Source organism: Ursus maritimus, unplaced genomic scaffold (assembly GCF_017311325.1).
Source record: "Ursus maritimus isolate PB19 unplaced genomic scaffold, ASM1731132v1 scaffold_19, whole genome shotgun sequence".
Classification (NCBI taxonomy): Eukaryota; Metazoa; Chordata; class Mammalia; order Carnivora; family Ursidae; genus Ursus; species Ursus maritimus.
The window spans coordinates 48,910,266-48,922,014 of record NW_024424341.1 but is presented as its reverse complement, the minus strand read 5'-3'; the positions used below and the strand labels follow the sequence as shown (position 1 = coordinate 48,922,014).

Here is an 11,749-nt window from a genome sequence, read left to right as displayed (position 1 = left end):
GCTGTTAGCTGGGGGAAGTGGGGCAGGAGGTGCTAAGAACCCTAGCTGGTTCTTCCAATTCTACTGTAGAATCAAACATACACACTGTACATATTACATCAATCAGTTAATTTCCCCTCTTCTTCCCTCTTCGTAAGGACGGTCCCACCAGGTGCAGCTTTACATTACGCATTGCTAACAAGGAGCTGTAAGCATTTCCTGCCTTAGTGAGCACCTTTCTCCAGCGTGGCTTCTAACCATGACAGATTAGCTCAACCTGTGCTCGTCCACTTAAACCATTCCTGGTTGTTGGGCATTTAGAGGTTGTTCCATTTCCCCGTCACTGACAGTGGTTGTCTTTGCCTCTTCTCTGGTGGTGCCACGGCGTCAAGGTGAGGAAAAGGAGAAGTCAGAAGCGCATTTGCTGGTGGAGAAGAGGCCTCAGAATGAAAGCACGGGGTTCCACATAGGACCCGCCCCAGCCTACTTCCCATTGACTGGCTCTGATTGGCAGATGAAGCAGCCAATGGCCACTCTGCCCTTGATGTCACCCCACCCCCACCCCATCCTAGGGGGCGGACTCCAGACTTCCTCTGGGAGCCTCCATCTCCCAACCTCAGTGTGACTGGGCTGGTTCCTTCTCTTGACTGTCAACTCCAGCTGGACCCTGTACCCTCTCCAGCCTAGCCCATCCCTATGGGGACTCTCAGCCCTTCTCCCTCGCTCCCACCTCACCTTTTTGCCCATCTGGTCTTGTCCTTATGGTCTAAGTTGGACGCTCGTGTAACCGGGACTGCCTAGGGGGAGAAATCAGGGAAGACGTCACATTTCAGGTCCTTAGGAAACAGAGAATGCAGGAGAATCCTGGGGAGATGAGGCATCAGCTTCTTCTGTCCACGCCCTCTTTTTGAAGGACCTCAGAAGTAGCAGGGGATGAATCTGGGAGCTTAACCTCTACACTGAGAGTCCTCCATATTCCCCATATGTTTTAGTGTTTCTGATGTCTTAAGGGCACTGGAGGAAGATGCCATGGGGCAGCAGATGTGGGGAGGGAAAAGAGGCTGGGTGTACCTGGGGAAGAAGCTGGCACTCCCTGGCCTAATTACTAGTGATAATAATAGTAAGTTATTTCACACGTATAATATGCCAGACACTAGATGATTTATAGAAATTATATTGAACCCTTTCAACAGTTACACAAAGTAGAAACTTTAACCCTGTTTTGTGAGTGAAGAAATAGGAGTTCAGAGAGGTGAAGATACTTGCCTAAAGTCACACAGCTAGAAAATGACAGAGGTTAATTCTGAACCTGGCCTCTCTGACTCCCAGCCCCCAGCTCTCATGCATGCCAGACTGGAGAGCTAAGACGAAGGAGAATGGGGCACCTCCAAGGAGAATGGGGCAGCGGAGACGTTCAGTTCACTCCTGGCTGTGAGGAGGGGGTTATACCAGGCTAGACAGCTTTTTTCAGGCTGTAGAAGAAGAAGTAACCTAGATATCCTGGAACCACTCTTAAATTCTGTAGAGATTATCGTGACTAGTTTGGAAAAGTACATTGAATGATAATGCTATCAATAATACTTAAGATTTTCTTGAGTGCTTACTATGTGCCAAGCTTTGTTCCAAGCTATTTGTCAGTGATACCTTTCTTTATCCCCATAGCAGATATCCCTGTGAGGTCAATACCAGTATTACTCCCATCTTGCGCATAGCAAACTAAAGCACAAATGGGCTCACTCTCACACTGACGGTCAATACTGTAAGCTTCTTGACAGACCGTGCAATGATCACGGATAGGCTCCATATCAAAATACTAAAATGATTTGAAAAAAAGAATGCGTCTTCTAAAATCTTCACCGTCATCACCACAACCAATACCACCACCATCACAATCACCACCATCACTGCCATCGCCACCATCACCACCACCACCATCGCCACCACCATCACCACCACCCCCATTGCCACCATCGCCACCACCACCATTGCCACCAGTATCACCACCACCACCATCGCCACCACCATCACCACCACCACCAACACCAATACCACCACTACCACCACCATCACCACCATCACCAACACCACCACCACCACCAACACCACCATCATCACCGTCATCACCATCACCACCATCGCCACCACCATCACCACCATCGCCACCATCATCACCATCACCATCCTTGCCACCACCGCCACCACCGCCACCAGCACCACCACAACCACTACTTTAGCATCACCAGCATCAGCAGCACCAGCATCCCCATCATCCCCATCATCACTGCTTTCTTTAGCATCTACTGTGATGGTTCTCAACCAAGGCGATTTTGCCCTTGGGACTTTTCTGATGCCTAGAGTCATTTTGGTGGTCTAATCTTAGAGTGATAGAGGTTATTGCTTCAGGTATCAAGTGGGTAGAGGCCAGGGATGCCGCTAAGCACACTGGAGAGCCTTACCCCTGCCCCCGAAATAATTATCTCGCCCCAAATATTGATAGTGCTGAGCTTGAGAAATTCTGATCTATCTGTACTGAGAATGTTGCTAATTGCTTCTTCCTCCAAGAATTGTGTCTAGCCCCCATATCTCCCTTCAGGGCGGACATTACCCTTCCCATCCTCCAGGTGGGTGAAGAGGACCTGAGGCGAGTGTGATCTACTCGAGGCCACCCAGACAGCTGGAAGCAGAGCTGAGATTGAAACCCGGATTAGAATCTTCCCTCTGACCAAGCTCTTCCCCTGCAGTTGACTCTACTACCTGCTTCCCCAACTTCGCTTGGTAACTAGTGACTACCACGTCCCAGACATACGCTGGATGCTTGGCACCCACGCTGCTCATTCTCATGGCCGTCCCTCTAGGTGGACCTCTGTATCAATGTCATAAACACAAAGAGACTGGGATGAAAAGAAGTTGCCGAGCGAAACCCAGTTTCTTTTTTTTTTTTTTTTAAGATTTTATTTATTTATTTGACAGAGATAGAGACAGCCAGCGAGAGAGGGAACACAAGCGGGGGAGTGGGAGAGGAAGAAGCAGGCTCCTAGCAGAGGAGCCTGATGTGGGGCTTGATCCCAGAATGCTGGGATCACGCCCTGAGCCGAAGGCAAACACTTAACGACGGCGCCACCCAGGCGCCCCGAAACCCCGTTTCTATTTAGAGGCAAGACTGCCTCTACACGGTCCCTCTCTGCCACCGGCTGCTGGTCCGCGACCTACCTGTCTGCCCCAGATGATTCCTGACAACCCATTCCTAGCTTGTCCCCTCCCCTCCTGGCTTTGCCTTCCCCTCTTGAGGGAGTGCTCTTGAGACCCAGTCCCCAGCCAGCACCCCACCCTCGACCCGGGGCAACAGGCACCTGGTGGAGAAATGGCTGACCAAGGCGTAGATCAGGATTCCGCAGACATAGATGCCGCCCAGGACGGTGAACACGATCAGCCACACCACTTTGGCTCCCGAGATGTAGAAACCTTTGTTCACGGCAGGAATGTGCTCTGGAGGAGAGGAGACAAGGGGTCAGGGGCGCCATTACCCAACCCCTCGCTCACCCATGCATCTATTCTCCCGAGATTTATCAGCATCTGCTGTTCCAAGTGCTAGGAACTCAACAGTGACCAAAACAAACTTCTTGCCCTCACGGGGCTGACATCCCAGCTGGGAAGTGGACAGTTGCCAATTAAGCAAAGAAATGTCTAGTATCATTGCAGGCAGCCGGAAGTGCTCCGAAAAAAGAACAAAGCCACTCAAGGGGGTAGAGTGACAGGGTCGAGGGCCGAGACACAGGGTCATTAACTCATTGCACTGAGGGCCAACTGGGTGTCAGGCACCGTGCTAAGCACCAGGGACAAGGAGCGAGAAAACGCTCTCCCAGCCACTGTCCTCCTGAAGCTCACAGTCTGGTGGAGTTAGAAAAGTGTGAATCAGGGGCGCCTGGGTGGCTCAGTCGTTAAGCATTTGCCTTCGGCCCAGGGCGTGATCCCAGGGTCCTGGGATCGAGCCCTGCATTGGGCTCCCTGCTCAGCGGGGAAGCCTGCTTCTCCCTCTCCCTCTCCCCCTGCTTGTGTTCCCTCTCTCGCTGTCTCTCTCTCTGTCAAATAAATAAATAAATAAAATCTTAAAAAAAAAGAAAAAAGAAAGGTGTGAATCAGTCAGTGCACAATTGTTCACAGTTGGTCGGTCGTGTCTGGGGCATAGCAGGTGCTTTGTAAACCGAGTGGAGCGACCCCAATACATGTTTCCAGCCCACATTCAGTTGTGTTTGTGGCTCTTTCTGGGACAAGCCACACTGGTGGCTTGTCATGCACGGTCTGATTTAATTCTGCCAGAAGCCTTGTCATATAGGGACCCTTTCTACCTCGACACTACAGATAGGGAAACTGAGGCTCAGAGAGGCGCTCTTCCCATTGACAGACTCCTTCTCAAGCCAAGTTCCAAACATCACGTCCACAACAGATCCCTGCTTCCCCCGCACCACCTCCCCCTCCGGCCTTTCCACTTTCTCATCTGGAGGCAACCAAGTAAAAGAGCTGAGGACATCGGCTGTGCGGTCGGACAACCAGAGTTTGAACCGTGCCTCCTCTGTTGATTGGAACTGGAACCTTGAGTGAAGCGCTCAGACTTCCCACAACTCGGTTTCCTTATCTGTAATGGAAGTGGTGTCCACAACAGTCACTTCCTCTGCGGGGAGACTGCAAGGGTCCCACAGATTAGAATGGCGGCTGGCACACAGTAAGTGCTCAGTTAATGGTGGCTGACTGTATCTCCCTGGGATTCACCCTTGCTCTGATCTGAGATCCCTGAGGGCTTCCTAGAGGAGGCGGCTTTGGACTTGGACCTCAGAGGACAGGGCGGGTGGGGGTGGCTTTTACCCAACAGTCGTGAGCATGGCATCGCAAGGTGGAGACAGCATCCGTGATGACAGGCACTGCCTAGGCGAAAGCATGGAGATGGGAAGATTTGGGGAGCAAGAGCCCCTGAGGCGGGCTACTGTACTCACGGGGCTGCTGCTGGATCTGGAATTCTCTGTACATGGTCAGCTGGGTCACGGGGTTCCCCACGACGCATCTGTATCTGCCCGTCTGCTCCAGGGTCAGACTTGGGAGAGTGACGCTTGCCTCTGAGAAGCTCAGGAGGGAGCCATTGTGGATCCACTGGTACCTGGGACTGGGTTTGGAAGTGGCGCTACACTCCATCGTCACCTGGGAGCCGATCTTAGCGGACAGGACGCCTTTGAAGATATCAGGACTGGTACTCAGCCACACGCTGTCTGGTCCATCTGCAGAGACAGGGCAGGAGACCCAGAGCTACGTGTTTTACCCCTTGGGGTCCCGTCTCCTTCCCTCAATCCACACGCAGTCCTCCCTGAACGGGAGGTGCCCCCGCTTGGCACCCCGAGCACCCCCTAGACCCAACACACGCAAGGCAGCTGTGCCAACAACACGACTATAATGATAGCATCTTCCATTACCAAGTGCTTACTCTGACATGACAGCCCTTCACGTCACAATAAAATAGGAATAGAAGCAGGACATCAGGCCCCCTGCACATGGGGCTCTGTTCCAAACACTTAACAGGTTCACACACCTGCTTAAGCCCCGTAAGAACTCATATGACCGATTTTATAGATGAGGGAAATGGAGTCGCAAGGAGAGGATTAGGGATTTCATGGTCCCCTAGTGACCCACAAAGGGACTAAGCGAATTCCCCCGATGGCCTGGGAGGAATCTCCCTGCAGAGGCAGCCCCTGGGACCTGGCTCTCGGCTGCAAACGTCCCGCCAGTAAGCTGTGTCTGGAGGTCAGGAACTGTCTGCTCTGTGACCGCTTTCTCTGTGTGATCGCCAGGGCACGCTTGTTGGGAAATCTGACGGATTTGCGTGGTTCTAGATTCAGATGTGAAAACCATTCAAGACTTGGGCTTTTTTTTACGGTCGAAAGATGTGAAAGAGTTTGGTAAATGTGAAAAGTCCTGGAACATTGAGAAGATCCAAGAAGTCGATGTCTTCGACTTACAAGACCTGTTTGAGATTTTGGGGAGGTCTGGCTGGATGGCGTACTTGCCTTGGTGGGCGGCCGAAGGATCGTGGAGAAAAGAGAATGCATGAAATGTGTTATTTAGCTTTAAAATCGAACTGTCTGTTTAAGGGAGTATAGTCAGTTCAGTCTGAGTAAAAGGAAAAGTGGAGGTGATTTGACTAAATTTAGAAAGCCAGAATAAAAAGATCAATGTATTTGAAGGCTCACGGGAACATGGGATTTGAATATTTAATAAGCTGAATGTCATTTTTAAGAAACCATTAGTTGTAAGCAGTCCCGTCTTTACAAAAGCCAGATCTGAACAAATTCACACTATTTCTAATCTGAGGCGTAGGAGTTAGGGTCCGCATTTTAAGTAGCAGATCGTTCTGTGCAGTGAGGGTGATTCTAAGTCAGATGAGCTGAGATTCAAACCCGGATCCGGCTGGCTGAGGGCTGGCTCATGGGGTTTCCTCTCTCCAGTTCTGCCTGTCTTATTGCTACGTTCCTGGGAGGCTCTGAGCCCACCCCCCGGCATTACTCCGTGGCCCCAGACCACTCACAGTTCACAGTCAGAGAGATAATTTCACTTCTCTGAAGAATCTCTGGGATGCTTTCTATCGCACAGTGAAGTGTTCTGTCATAGCGGCTGACCCGGTGGATGACGAGGGTCTTGAGGTCCGGGGAGATTGTCATCCGGTCATTGCTGGATACCTGTACGTAATCCACGTACCACTTGACGTTGGTGGCCTTAGTATAACAAATGGCGGCCACAGAATCCATGTCCTCTACCAGAGAGCTGGCGTTGGCCCAGATGTCTGGCTTGCCTTCCACATCTGGGGGAAGCAGGAAGAAGACATTAGGCGTGGGGTCTGCCTCCCCAAGCTCTCCTCCTCTCCAAAGGGGCTTCCGGGGTAGGTTGGTGAGAAGGCAAGACTTGTAAGATGGGGTCTGGGGTCTTGGCAGGGAAGCAGTCCTAGAGCTGTGAGGGACAGAGAAGTAGGGAGTGGGCATGAGTGCTTGAGGTGTGGGCACTTGCCTGAGGCCACCGTCCTATGTGTGGAGTCGCCACTGTGGCCTCCACTGCAATAATGGTGAGCTCTTGGGACAGGCATGTGGCCTCATGGTTATTTCCGAACCCGGAACCTAAAACCAGAATGCCCCCCACTGAGGAGCCACGGGTAGAATTGAGTGACAGGTGGCATTGGGACGCTTTAATAATTGCTCCCATTATCTGAGTCCCATTTGCTTTACAGATACTCCCTCCAACCTTACAACAGGCAGTGGTAGATACTATGCCCATTCTGCAGATGAGGAAACAGAACACCACAGAGGGAAGATGAAGGCTCAGGGCCGTGGGACATATACACCGTCAGAGGTAAACACAGGGCTTCCTGTCTCCAAATCCACACTCTCCCCCCAGCCCTGTGAGCCCCCAGGTGCTGTCTGTAGGAGACAGAATTCCAAGATGGCCCCATGATCTCCAGCCTGTATCATCCCCTCCAATGTGGTTGAAGCCCACGACTTTCTTCTAACCTATACAGTATGGCAAAGGTGATGGACTGTCACTCCAGTCGTTCCCTTTATGTCATATAAGACTCCTTCTTAGAGGACCAGAGAGAGAGAATTCAGCTGACCTTGAAGAAGCAAAGAGTCATGATGTGAAATGCGCACGGACAGAGCCACACATGAGACCACAGCCCCGACTTGACACCCTGTGAGTCTCAGAGCACAGCACCCGCCCAGACTTCTGACCCACAGGTACGTGTGCCGATAGATGATGGCTGCTGTTTGAAACGGCTGCTCACGGCCCTTTGTTACGCAGCAGTACGTAGCCGATATGCTGATGGCGAAACCGGAGCCCTGGAAAGTGACCCATCTCTGCCGGAGACGCTGGACCACCATCTTCTAAGGCTCCCACTGTCACCCGGGGGTGGAGGAGGCTTGGACAGTATGATCTCCGAGGGCCCTCACTCCCAAAGCCCCCAGGTCTGGAAATGGGCGACCCGCCCACGCACCTTGAACTTCCAGCCAGCCAGTTGCGGTCTGGGTCCCGTTGCCAGTGTCCACTCTCACGGTGTAGTTCCCTGTGTCATTTAGTGCAGATCTCCTGATGGTCAGGTCACCCATCTTGGTCACGTTCTCCCGGCCGCTGTACATGGGCCCAGTCTGCCAGGAATGGGAGGGGGGTTTGTAGCTGACAATAAAATTATCCGCAGTGCCATTGGTACCGCGGTGCCAGCTATATTCCTGAGCGTCTTCGGTGGCATTTTCAAGGATCAGGATGGTCCGAAATCCCTTGAGCCCTGTGAGCGAGTCTGGGCTGATGTAGATTTGGCCAGAGGCTTGGAGGATCCCACGGGCCAGGAGACTGGCTGAGGAAGACAAATAGGACACACATACACGAGAGAGAGAGAGAGAGAGAGAGAGAGAGAGAGAGAGAGGACTGAGGTTGATTTACACCGTCCGGGAAGCGATCTCCAGGGACACTGGTGAACACGCCATGGGTTTCTAGCTCCCCAGCCGGTCCTCTCCTCCCCGCCCACTCAGCCCCTGTCCTGGTTCATTCCTTCCTCATCCTCTTCCAGCCTGACTTCCTCCTTGGACACTCGTCTCCAACCCATCCTCATACGACAGTTATGTGGATCCTTATAAAGCCCCAGTTGTGACCCTGCTCTCTCCCCTGCCTAGGTACCTTCCATGGCTCCCCAGCACTCTATGGATAAAGTTCAAACTCAACGTGGCTTATGAGACACTCTTAGAACTGGTCTTTATGATTCATTCAGCCTCCTTTTGGATCATACCCACCCCACCCCATGACCCCATGACCCCCCCTTCTTCAGTCATTCATTCATTTGTGCTTTCATTTATCAGAAAATACAGTAGATACACTGTGTGCCCCAGACATAGGCAGCTCTCCTGACACATCACACTCTCTCCTGACTTCAGGCTTTCACACATGCTCTTCCCTGTTCCTGGCACACAGATCCATGTTCCCTTCTCCCCATTCCCCCCCGTCAACTCACTTCTACTCGGCCCTCAGTTCTCAGCTTTGATGTCCCCTCTTCCCCAGTCTGGGTCAGGAGGCCCCTTGGGGCTCCCCCAGCCTCCTGGGCCCCCTCATCTCCATCCCTGTCACTCTGGGTCATCGGAGTCTGCTGGTAGATCTGCGTCTCACACCAGACACCCCATCACGGCATCCCTGAGCATGGGGCGGAACCCAGTGGGAAGAGCTCGGTTGATATCTGGGTGCTTAAGGTCCCCCAAGACTGTCTACGCATGTCTTTGACTTGGCATCTGAATTCCGTAGAGTGCACATGAATGTGGGTGAGGATCTGTCATCCCCTAAGCCTTGGCTCCACGGAGGAGGAAAAGACACTGAGACCCCCCACTCCAGGCCCCCAGGTGTAGACACTAGTGGCATCTGAGGACAGGACACAGGGTGGCCAGTGAGACATGATAGTTGCCCCTGTCAGGGGGTGTTCAGAGGGTCGTGGAGGGAAGGGAGGGGTGGGGAAGGAGTCCAGCTGGGGACAAAAGGGAGTGGATGAGGGCAGACTAGGCACCCAGAGAAGGTGATTTCTGGCAGGTGTGGGAGGGGGTCCAAGTTCATCACTCTGGGGGGGTTGGGGATGAACACTGTGTGTGCGTGCGTGCGTGTGTGTGTGTGTGAGAGAGAGAGAGAGAGTGTGTCTATGGGCGAGGTATGCCCAGGTACGTGAGCTCATGAAGGTCCTGGTGCCAGTCCTGCCCCCCTCTCCTCTACCGCTCCCCTGCCCTGCGGGTTCAGCTGTCTTACCCAGGAGAACCAGCTCCCTCCAGAGTCTGCATCTGCATCTGGAAAGGTCCATGGCTTGCACGGGTCCCCCTGGGCTAGGTGTCTGTCCAGGGACCAGGCAGCCTCCTCTGCCTCTTCACAGACCTGTGTCTCTGGCTCTGAGCTGCTGGTCCCCAACCCCCTTCTCTGCCCCAGGGTGGACTCTGACCCCAGTGCGGGCGGGGCTGGGGAGGGGACGCTTGGGGAGTTGTTATCTTTATGACTTTAAGCTGCCTTTAGCTTATCATTTCTTCGCCTCATTTTTCTTTTTTTTAGTTGATTACCTGGTTTTTTAAAGTTGATTACCTGGTTACAAAAAAAAATCTTATGTTCACTTTTCGGAAAACTGGCAAATACTGAAAAGCACAATAAATACATCAGACTTTTTAAAATGTGGGACAGTTGTTCGTTTTTGTTTTTCCTACTCCCCGCAGATCTCAAATTTGAAATTGCGTTCTCTCATTTGACGAGGGGCTGCTTCCGCCCCCCTGAACACCAATACTTATTCTGAGTCCCTCCCGGGGTCGGCAGATCTTCCTCCACCTGGCCATGTGGGGTGGCCGTGGGGCGTGCTGTTGTGTGCCTGAGCCTAAATGTATAAAACCCATTCTCTTGGTGTTGGACCATTTGGCTCAGGAATAGGAGTGGTGCGGGGGCCAGAGAAGAGGTACCCAAGACAACCTTCCATTTCCATCACTCCCTGGAAGGACTCACAGAACATGCTAGAAGCTCTTATCCTTGCGGTTAGGGCTCCTTACAGCTTGAGGATACAGATTAAGGGCAGTGAAGGGGGGTGCTCACGGGGGGTGCAGCGCAGAGCACGTGTGATGTGTCTGCATGTGGGGACCCGACGCAGAGACCCAGGTGGACTGGGTGGGGGACTGAGAAGACAGGGGAGAGGGTGCACCACCCCAGAAAGGGTTAATCGATAAACCTTCCAAGCTGGACTCGGAAGTATGTTCATCTTTAATTGTAATACTACTTTAATTGCAAAAACTACTTTAACTGCAAACGCAATGCCTTGGCTGTATAGATTTTGGAAAATTCTTAAGAAGGAAAAATAGAATTAATACCGTTTGAGTAATTAATTTAAATTGCTTTCAATGGTTATGAACACTTCTCTAAATATGCATACATATATTAATATTTACAGTAATTATTTAAATATACACACAAATATTTATAAATTCATACATTTTTGCATTTCTAAATATATAAGTAAATAAAATACTTTATAAATAAAATACACGATTAATTATCAGAATTTGATTAATGCTATTGGAAACTCACCTGTCATAGTTAGACCACCTGGAGATATATCCAGGGTTTTTCTCTGAAACTTTTCAGTTTTGATATGTTCTACGTACGGCAGCACACATGCATATTTTTTTTTTAAAGATTTTATTTATTTATTCGACAGAGATAGAGACAGCCAGCGAGAAAGGGAACACAAGCAGGGGGAGTGGGAGAGGAAGAAGCAGGCTCATAACGGAGGAGCCTGATGTGGGGCTCGATCCCACAACGCCGGGATCACGCCCTGAGCCGAAGGCAGACGCCCAACCTCTGTGCCACCCAGGCGCCCCACACATGCATATTTTTACCAGGTGGTATCATACCGTTCAATGTCCTTTATTTGGGCTTCTCTAACGTTAAACCCAAGTTTAGTCGGAGGAGGGTGAATATATACCTCGGAGCGTCTAGTAGTTCGTTCACTAGGTCTGAAGTCTCCTACTATATTCTGAAAACCCATATGAATATTTGCAGAACTACAGCAAAACACATCGGTATTTGTTTCAATAGGGAAATAATGTATTATGTACCATTGAAATTGTTCAATTGGTCCTCCTCAGTATTTGAGTATATGTGGTGTCCCCAGAAGACACATAGAGGTGTTTTTCTGCCTGTAGCTCGTTGGAAGCCCTTCCTCCTGTATCGTCATTGGTTTTTG

General features: G+C 51.2%; 1 protein-coding gene across 1 annotated transcript; it reads right to left on the bottom strand.

Annotated features, from left to right (window-relative positions):
- Positions 1-3,042: 3,042 nt before the first annotated feature.
- Positions 3,043-10,160, bottom strand: CEACAM18 (CEA cell adhesion molecule 18). Its single transcript, XM_040632998.1, has 5 exons — positions 9,784-10,160; positions 8,003-8,359; positions 6,548-6,820; positions 4,968-5,246; positions 3,043-3,465 (listed from the first exon to the last, which is right to left on the bottom strand). The coding sequence occupies exons 1-5, from the start codon at positions 9,833-9,835 to the stop codon at positions 3,224-3,226; spliced, it is 1,203 nt and encodes a 400-aa protein (XP_040488932.1). The 5' UTR covers positions 9,836-10,160; the 3' UTR covers positions 3,043-3,223.
- Positions 10,161-11,749: the final 1,589 nt, after the last annotated feature.

Excerpts from the sequence above, each read along its gene's own strand:
- CEACAM18 (XM_040632998.1), bottom strand. The coding sequence starts at position 9,835 with ATGGACCTTTCCAGATGCAGATGCAGACTCTGGAGGGAGCTGGTTCTC. Across the intron at positions 8,360-9,783 it reads GAGGGAGCTGGTTCTCCTGG|CCAGTCTCCTGGCCCGTGGG; the intron begins GTAAGACAGCTG and ends TGTCTTCCTCAG. Across the intron at positions 3,466-4,967 it reads CCAGATCCAGCAGCAGCCCC|AGCACATTCCTGCCGTGAAC; the intron begins GTGAGTACAGTA and ends CCTCTCCTCCAG.